The sequence below is a fragment of the Canis lupus genome, chromosome 8 (assembly GCF_011100685.1).
Source record: "Canis lupus familiaris isolate Mischka breed German Shepherd chromosome 8, alternate assembly UU_Cfam_GSD_1.0, whole genome shotgun sequence".
Classification (NCBI taxonomy): domain Eukaryota; kingdom Metazoa; phylum Chordata; class Mammalia; order Carnivora; family Canidae; genus Canis; species Canis lupus.
The window spans coordinates 48487049-48496798 of record NC_049229.1 but is presented as its reverse complement, the minus strand read 5'-3'; the positions used below and the strand labels follow the sequence as shown (position 1 = coordinate 48496798).

Below are 9750 nucleotides of genomic sequence, written 5' to 3'. Positions count from 1 at the left end.
GCAATGTCCCAGCTTGCTTTGATGGTAGATTTTGCTGCCTTATTTCAAAAGCCATACAACCAATCTGATTTCAAAGCAGAATGCCAGCAATCGCTAAAACTGAAGTTCCTTCCTTTTTTTTTGACATATGAAATCCATTAGCAAAGAGCAACTACTGAGGCATACAGTAGTGCTCTCCCCATCCCTAGCCTGTAAAGCACATCAAGATGAGGTTCTCTTTATGACACAGTATACCACAAGCGGCGCTTAGGATAGACTGGCACCCGAACTTTGCATACTGGTGTTGGCTTTTGGCCAGGACCATGCGTCACAAAGGTCAAGCATAAACTTCCATTTGCCTTACAGCAAAATTGTATTATCTTTTATAAGAGATACCACCTAGGTGATCATGATCTTCTGACACCAACTTAATCTAATGAACCAACTTCCTGCAAGAGCAAGAAGCATGAACAGGAACCACAAACATACATGCAGAGGCAATGGCAAGAAGGCACAGCAAATGCAGGCACTTAACTAGCACAGACCACAAGTCAGGCTTGCGAGAAGAGAGATTTAATATAGCCCACTTGCTACTCTCAAGTGTCTTCACCCACCAGTTCTGAGGGCAATAGAAAGGCACACCAGCCCAACATGGTAATTTAGTGGGAAGCCGAAGCTTCCTTTTGCTTCCTGCTGCTTAGCAATGAGTCTCTTCACTGATTTAAGTTCTGCAGGCAGATGTGGGAGATGTAAAGGTTTTAGTTCTGGTTTGTATCAAATTATTCTCCCATTTACTGCTGAAGAGAAGCAGAGCCTTCTGAGACTTCCACTGTTGTCTGTTCAACTGTAATGCTTCCTTGGAGGTGGGGGCCGATTCTTAATGGTCTTACACTTGGGAATGTGGCGCTCAGCCACCTTGGGAGCAAAGTGGCGGCTGCAGTGTGGACACTGAATATAATCTGGATTTTCTGCAGGTAGAATGGGTGGCAAGTCTGAGGGGTTTCCACCTTTGGCAATTACCTGCTGGACCTCTCGGGCCTGACGGAGAGTACGGATGAAAGACTCATGCTTCTGTCTCCAGTTGCTCTTCTGAGGAGGTTCAGCCTGTAAGTAGGAGGAAGACTGATTATTTGACTTGGCATTTACCACATCTCCTTCTGAGTCTTCATCAGAATGACAGTAAGGAAATGTAAAGGATGCTCTCCCTAAGGTCAGAGAGAACAGGACAGGAGCAACAGAGCTGACTTGCCAGAGTGGAGGCACTAAGCTAAGGGCCTGCCAGGGGGGATGGTACTGGGAGGCTTGGTGTTTACAGGTAGAGGCAGGGGAGAGGTGTGGGGCTGAGAATAAATTGGATCCCTGGGGCCCCGTCCCATCTTGCACATCCAAGAGTCTGTCACTTCCAGCAGTCTCACAGGAGAACAGAGGTCTATTCTCTGTAGAAACTGAACCAGACAGGTTTCACACGCAGGAAGTCCAGACATAATAGAGAACAAGGTTAATACTGAAGCTGAAAATTGGGATTAAGTGCAAGTATACATGATAAATTATGGAACTGTTTGATATCCTGGGAGCCGAGGAATCAACTCAGCTCCCAGGATATCAAACACATTGGCACCCTCACAGGAGACAAGAGTTCTCTGGTTGCACCAAGCAGTCAAGAGAAAAGCCATTAGATGCTGGCCCTGCATGACCCCAGTGAAAAGGTTCACTATTTGAGGCCTTTAATCAACAAGCCTCACTTAAGCTTAACTATGAATGGACAGCCTGGGGTCACCAAATATTTGAGTAAAGCTCTAACAAGAAAAAAACCAAAACAGGTACATGAATTCTCTTTCTCTCTCTCTCTCTCTCTCTCTCTCTCTCTCTCACTCACTCTCAGGAAGCAGCAACAAGGCAAGTAGAAGAAAACTTAAAACCAGAAAGCCAGAAAGAACTATTATAAATTAAAACTGTGATAACTAAGGGGCGCCTAGGTGGCTCAGTTGGTTGAGCATCTGACTCTTGAATTTGACTCAGGTCATGATCTTGGGGTCATGGGATTGAGCCTCACATCAGGCTCCACGCTCAGCACAGTCAACTTGTTCCTCTCCTTCTGCTTCTCCTGATTATGTGCTTATACTCTGTCTCATAAATAAATGAACAAATAAATATCTTTATTTTTAAAAAGACCACTTAAAAAAAAACATAGCTAAAAATAAAAATAGCAGTGTTTAAAATGTCAAGAAAATTAGAATGGGAAAAAAAGATCAAGATGGGAAGTAGAAAAGATTAGGAAATTAGAAAGTCAATCCAGGAAGTCCAGCACCTGACAAAAAGGAGTTCCAAAAAGAACAGAAAAAGCAAAGGAGGAAATTATTAAATAAATAATACAATAAACATTCCTAGAATTAAGGTCACTGTCTTGAAATTGAATAGCCTACCAAGATTCCAACACAATCATTGAAAAATTTTGGAATTTCAGAATAAAGAGTGAATCCTGTAAGCTTTCAGAAAAAGAAACACCAAGAGAAGCTTCATATAGTGGCGCAGGAAGCAAAATGGCATCAGATTTCTCAACGGTAACACGATGCTAAAAGCTAGTGGGAAAATGCCTTAAAAATTCTAACAGAGGGCGGCCCAGGTGGCTCAGCAGTTTAGCGCCGCCTTCAGTCCAGGGTGTGATCCTGGAGCCCTGGGATTGAGTCCCACATCAGGCTCCCTGCATGGAGCCTGCTTCTCCCTCTGCCTGTGTCTCTACCTCTCTCTCTGTCTCTCTGTCTCTCATGAATAAATAAATAAAATCTTAAAAAAAAAAAAAAGTTCTAATAGAAAATCATTTTTTCTTTTTAAAAAGATTTTATTTATTTATTCATGAGAGAGAGGCAGAGACACAGATAGAGGGAGAAGCAGGCTCCATGAAGGGAGCCCGATGCGGGACTTGATCGTAGGACTGGATCCTGGGACTCCATCCTGGGACTCCAGGATCACACCCTGGGCCGAAGGCAGGCGCTAAACCTCTGAGCTACCCAGGGATCCCCTGAAAATCATTATCTACCTAGAATTCTATACCTAGTCAAATCAACTATAAGGTTGTTGTATGGATATTTTCATTCATTTTGAGACAAAAAATATGCCTCCCATGCACGTTTCTTGAAAGCTTCAGCAAATCAAGGAATAAAGCAAGAAAAAGGAAAACATAAGAAGCTGGAAATAGGACCCGATACAGAAAAGAAGTAAAAAAAAGAAGTCCCAACACAACAAGTCTACACTAGACCTAGAGAATAAACAGTCCAGACTGGTGCAGGAGGAAAAAGAGTAGTGGGAGGAAAGTTTCCAGAATTAAAAAAAAAAAAAAATCAAACTGATGGATTAAGTATTAGTGCACTTATAAAAACACTACTAGGTATCTGACATCAGATGAATCATTTAGGGGAAAAAAATTAGAGACAGGTATGTAGGGAACCAAGCAAATAAAAACCTGAGTCAACTATTAATTCCAGGTACACGTGGGCAGAGGCAGAATTTGTTCACTCATCGGTGAACAAAATTTACATGGTTATTATAAGTAAAAGCTGACTGCTGCTTTAATCCAAAGTTGTGATTCCATTTCAATGGAAGAAGAGAAGGAGAAAAGTAAAAGGAAAGGAGATGTGAAAGAGAGCTTAACCCACAGCATTCATAGAAGGAAATCAACGGATAATGTGTAAAACTGGTTAATCAAGAAAATAAGCATATTATTGAGAGATATGGAAATGCATACCAGAAGAGTAATCGATCAGGAACTGAATGAAGGCTGCCACTGGGGGCCAGATGAGGATGGAGAAGGGTGAAGCAGGATCCTACTTACTGCCTTATAGGTCACTTAGTACATGATTTTTTAAATGTATTCAAATATTATTTAGATTAATATAAAATTAACTTTAAGATTATTTACTTATAAAGAGAGAGGAGAGAGAGCACGCATAGGGTGAGGGGCCGAGAGAGAAGCAGACTTGGGAGCCAGATGTGGGGCTCAATCCTGGGACTCGGGGAAGACAGACATATAACCAACTGAGCCACCCAGGTGCCCCTAAAATTAATTTTTTAAAAAAGAAAAAAGGAGTTAAGTAGCTGCTTGGTGATCTGATATCATTAATGATAAATGACAGGAAGAGATATTATCAAAGGAAAAGGATCCTTCAGGAGAGTCTTACTGAAACAGACAAGAAGGCAAGAAAATCTGTGTGTTGGAGACAGGACCCAGGAACATTTAAAAGAGTTAGGAGAAAGTTCCTTGACTATATAATGGTTACTTCATATTCATAATTCATATTGAAATTTTATTCAATTAACACCTATTAATCACAAAGCACAAAGATATAGTCCCTGTACTCAAATGCTTCCTTCCTTTCTTCCTTTTTTTTTTAATCTTTTATTTATTTGACAGAGAGATAGAGTCAGAGAGCACAAATGAGGGGAAGGGCAGAGGGAGAGGGAGAAGCAGGCTTTCCACTGAGCAGGGAGCCTGATGTGGGTCTCCATCCCCGGATTCTGGAATCATGACCTAAGCTGAAGGCAGATGCTTAACTGACTGAGCCACCCAGGTCCCCTATCCAGATCCTTTCTGCTTCAGATCCTCAATGCAACATATTCCCTGCAAAACTAGTTTCCACAAAGCTAGGGTATCTGATCTCAGAAACCCAATTCTTTTGCTTCACTGCTACTGTATTTAGGAATTTAAGAAACACAAGAGTCTTTTAGATGCCTGCCAGAAACAACCACTATAGTGGGATAGAGAAGACCCCAGTGGATTACTGGGTTGACCAGAAAGAAAACAGGAAAGAACCGGAACTGGTGATCATATCATTATCTGCAAGAGCAAAATGTTGACTTCTTGTCGGAAACTAGACTTTGGGCAGATTATCTCTGAACCCAGAAGGGACTTTTCTGTGGTGATCTTCCAAACTATACTGAAAGGAGTAACTGCAATTGACTTCTTGTAACAGCCACCACATAAATTTGAGTTTTTAAAGGCCCCAGTAAATACATGCATAAACTGTAACGTGCATAGCGGACAACAAGTGCTAGCACAGCATAGGGAGGGGTGGAAAGAAATGAAAACAGAATATGCTCTCCTATTTTGTTAGAAAATTAGAGTCGAATGGGGCTTTGAGATCATGTGGTCTAGGCTTTTCCAAACTTTGATCATTTGCATATCACTTTCACTTTATCCCCCTTAAGATAAATTACTTAATATTTTTAAGTTCATGATTTTTAAAACTACAGGCTTCATATGTTGTTATATTTTTCTAATACACAGTAAAACTACTAAAATAAAAAATGTTTGCCAGTATGCCACACTTTGAAAAGCACTCATTTACAAACCAAGAGGCATAACCTTGACAGGGTGGTAGGCTTATTCATGAGACAATCTCCAGATCTGACTGTCCAACTATGCCTGTGAAATACCCCTAAACTTGGGTATGGTATTAATACCATGCAAGTGTCTCACAGCCTTTTTACAACTTAGTTTTTCTGCAGCTGGAATGTTAACCAAAAATCAAGTCCTTTACCTTTTAAGGTGTTTACACTCTGAATGGGGAGAACAAGGATTGCAAACTTGAGTTTCACGTATTTACTAAGAAGATATATCAGAACTGAGCTACTCTTGAAAAAGTAGATCAGGCTATAGGAGTTGTAACAAATCTTAATCTTGGGAGGTGGCAGTGTATATTGCAGAGAGCAAGGAACTCTCTCCCAGGGGTGAAATGCTGCATCATTTTTTTCTTTGTATTTTTCAAATCTTTTTAATTTTCTACAGTAACCATTTATTACTTTTGCTTTTATTTGTTTAAAGATTTTATTTGAGAGAGAGCAAACACGGGTGGGGAGGAGCAGCAGGCAGAGGGAGCAGACTCCCTGCTGAGCAGGGAGCCCCTACGTGGGACTCGATCCCAGGGCCCTGGGATCATGACCTGAGCTGAAGGCAGATGCTTAACCAACTAAGCCACCCAGGTGCCCCAACATTTATTACTTTTATAATCAATAGGACATATATTTTTAAGCCTGGATTTTTTGCAGTGCTTCTAACCCAGATTTATATGCTGACTCTTGTTTGAGAGAGCACATGGGCAAGTGGTGTGAGGGGCAGAAGGAGAGGAAGAGAGAATCCTCAAAGAAATTCCCCACGGAGAGCAGAGCCTGATATGGGGCTGGAGCCTGATGCAGGAGCCCAACGTGGGGCTTAATCCCAGAACCCTGAGATCTGACCTGAGCCCAAATCAAGAGTTGGATGCTTAACTGACGCTTAACTGCCACCCAGGCACCCCATATATGCTGACTCTGCCATTCAAAACTGTTTGTGATTTCAAGCAAATTAAACTCTCTGAGATTTGATCTTTGAATTGATAAGAGACAACGAAACCCTCACAGGGTTGTGCTGAGGATCTTATGATAAACTCCTATCACAGTGACTGGCACACAGTAATCAATAAATGTTCTTTCTCCCTGTATGACACATGAGTTTTTTTCTAAAGAAAACTGATTTAGCATCCTTTTATAATGATCCCCAAAGTCAAATCCATAAGGCCCTGGCCTTTTTACCTTGACTGGGGCTGGCCCCTTCCAGTTCAGGTACTGCTCTAGTTCTGTGCCCTTGGCCCGGGCCCTGGAGGAGTCAAACACTTTCCTCTTGGAACCCTGCATCCTGCTGCAGACGTTGGAGTGTCTCTCCAGTCTGACCAAGAGAAACTTGCGTCCACAGTGGCTACATTCGCCAAGTTTGGGGTCTTCAGTGGAACAGCTGGAAACCGAAGAGTCTGGTCCCCTAGACAAACTAGAATTGCTGGTGGATCCCCACAAAACACTGCCAGGCCCTTCTGAAGACTGAGAAAACTCCTTTGATGACTCTGAGACTAGGTCTCGGATTCTGTTATTGCTTGCCACCAGTCTTTCCCTTTTGAGCTTCTGTATTCCGTAATCAGAGAACTGGAATGGACCAGAATTTTCTTGAGACTGTCCCCAAAGTTCATCTTCTCCCCTGTCTCTACTGAAGACCTCCTCAGACCCGAATTCTGGGGAGAAGGTAGGTTTGTATGTGGTGTTGCTATTACCTTTAATTCTCCTCCTGGGGAGTGTCATTCTCTGTAGCTCTCTTTTTTCATTTTCCTTAGCCTGTTCCTTTTCTTTCTGGATCCTTCGGAGTTCCTCCTCTGTCTTCTTCAGCTTTTCCCTAAGGAGGGTTTCTTTTCTCCGGATTTCCTCTTGTAAGCTCTCCCCTGCAGCTTCTAGTCTTTGGATCTGCATCCATTCGGTCCTGTTGGGGTTTGCCATGGCTCTCTCCTCCTGTGTGGCAGCAATGGCATGGAGCACAGATGCATTCACCCAGTTCCTTGAACCAAAGCTGCTGTATGGAAACTCTCTTGGTTCAGGGGGTCTCGGAGAGACATCCTGGTCCCCATCAATGCCAGCTTCACTTGTACTGTGAGACTTCCTATGGAACACGGGTTTCAGCGGGTATGCCCGGTCTACCCCAACTCGCTTCTTCGTAAAGGGGATGAATTCCTGATTATTTGCTTTGGGATACCAGGACTGAGAATTTGCTGAGTAAAACGAACCCTTTGCTTGGCCTTGGGAATCGCTTCTTGAATCTTGCTGGCTGATTCCAACACAGTGGGGATAGGAGCAGCTCCCAGCTTTTGTGCAGGCGTTCCATTTGGAGTGAGTGTAGAGATTATCCAGCGTCAGCTCTTTGTTGCTCAAAAGCTTCTGCTGGAAATTGTTCCTCAGGTGCCCCATGGAGGACCGCTGAGAAGAGTCACCTTTTTCATAGGGCTCTTGCTTAGCTGAGAGGAGCCCTGGAGCTTCCCTTTCATTATATGGAAGCATAACGCCCACAGGCAGAGGTGGTGCCAACTGGAGGCCAGCCATTCAGGGACCGGACTGAAGCCTAGGGGAGATTTAAACCAGATATATTGTGAGGAGGTTTTCTGAGGTTACCCCCGGCTACTAAAGTAAACAGTTTATACATTTGTCCTACCTATTCTCTTGAACTTTTTAGGGACAGTGGTGCTGGGTCTGCCAGAACTTTCCTTCAGTAAGGATTTGGTGAATGCTTATTATTTCCTGTGGGTGCCTATTAGATCTTGAGGACAGAAAAACGAATGTGACACGGGTGTTCCCGCCACCTCGCTTTATTCCAGTACCAGCCTCTGCCATACACAGCGATGCTCCTGCCATACACAGGAGACTCCTTAGGTGGTGGAAAGATTTACTGGAAAGGGCTGTCGGACTCAAAGTCAGGCTTTAGGCCTGTGACACAGGACCAGCAACTTTCCCTTGCTGGCTGGCTTCTTCACCTATCCACTGAAGTTTCGCTCAGAGTTACAAGACCTTAGGACTCTGAGTCCGGGCCTACGGTGTCACAGGTGAGCAAACTGCGGCTCGGAGGTAGGTGGCCCGCACAAGGCGCTCTCAGGGCTTCCCCGCTGCTGGACTCCAGAGGACACTCGAGCCGCCCGGGCCGGCCGCAGGTGCCCGGCCGTCACACCCGCACCCAGGATCCCCACGGCGCGGATCGTAACCTGAGAGCTGGAGGCCACCTGACCCGGCCGCCGCGCCGCCCGCCGCACGGGTGCTGAGCTCACGCACCGCCCCAGAGTCCGCAGCAGGGGCGCCCCCGCTGGGGCCTCCGCTTGGGGAACACAGCCCTCGCTCTTCTGCCCATGCGGCCGCCCTTGGGAGGCGAGGCGCTGACCCTACGTCTGCTCCCCTCGTCTGCTTACGCCTACCTGAGGCTCTGGCGGACCGTTCCTGCTCAGGGGAAAAGAAAAAAAATAAATAAATAAACCCACCCAAGACTTAGCTTTCCACCCCCGACCGCCCCCGGGCCGAGCCTCAACCGCCCGCCGCGCAGGCGCTCTGCGCGGGCCTTTGTTGTTCCCGTTGCCTGGAGACGCGAGCGCGTGCGCACCCAGCCCCGCGCACGGCCCCGAGGCGCCCGCGACGGGGGTGTGGCCAGGGCGAGTGTCCCTTGACCCGGTGTCCCGCCGACTCCGTGGCTCCGTCCCGCCCTGCCCTTGGGGAACGGGAGAGGGGGCGGGAGAGGCGTTTCTGGGGCTCCATCAAAGAACGTGTGTTTTTCTGAGAACGATGCTCCCAGCCCCTGGGGCGTGCCCTTCTCTGGCAAGAGTCGGAGCCCCGGGAAGGGCCCGGGAGTCGCGGTGCAGGCCTGCGGCGTCCGCCCGGCCGGCGGCAGGGGGCCTGCTGGTCGCCTTGCTCAGCGCGCTCGGCTGCCCCGTGCGGGCCCCGGGTGTGCGGCCCCTCCCGCCCGTCCCAGCCCGCAGTTGGGAGCTTGCGGTCGGACGTCAGCTGCTCGGCGAAGTTGTGCCGCCCAGGGTCTTTTCCGAGGTAGTTTTCGTAGCCAATCTAATTATTTTGATATGATGTTTTGCTCTCACGTGGTAACCCTGGCCCGTCTCTTCGTGAGGCCCAACGGTGACTCAGCCAAGTGTAACGATAATAAAGTTAACTACCGGATTGAAAATGATCGGTGTAACCTGGTCCTCAGCGCTGAACGACATTCTGTGACTTGTTAACATTAGAAAGGGGTTTATTTGTCTTCATGCTTTAGTTCGTTTGTGTAAGATGTTTGGAACAGGCGGTTTACTTTTTTCCTGTAACTACTCAAAAAGATTCATGCACTTGGGACATAAAATGGACAGCAGTAGTCGGTGTTGATGCTTCAGCATGTCATTATTACAGCTTTACATGTTACAGAGACATTCCTTGGTGGGCCCTCCTCCGGGCCAG

The 9750-nt window shown here is 46.0% G+C and overlaps 1 protein-coding gene across 3 annotated transcripts; it reads right to left on the bottom strand.

The window, feature by feature from the left end:
* Positions 1-536: 536 nt before the first annotated feature.
* Positions 537-8880, bottom strand: ZC2HC1C (zinc finger C2HC-type containing 1C). 3 transcript variants are annotated; one of them, XM_038545300.1, is made up of 3 exons: positions 8793-8880; positions 6544-7888; positions 537-1083 (listed from the first exon to the last, which is right to left on the bottom strand). In XM_038545300.1, exons 2-3 carry the CDS (start codon positions 7867-7869, stop codon positions 820-822), a joined length of 1590 nt encoding a protein of 529 aa, XP_038401228.1. In that variant the 5' UTR covers positions 7870-7888; positions 8793-8880; the 3' UTR covers positions 537-819. The 3 variants fall into 3 exon arrangements, with proteins under 3 accessions (XP_038401228.1, XP_038401227.1, XP_038401226.1); XM_038545299.1 differs by having other exon boundaries at positions 8730-8864; XM_038545298.1 differs by lacking the exon at positions 8793-8880 and adding an exon at positions 7979-8648.
* Between the last annotated feature and the right edge of the window lie 870 nt (positions 8881-9750).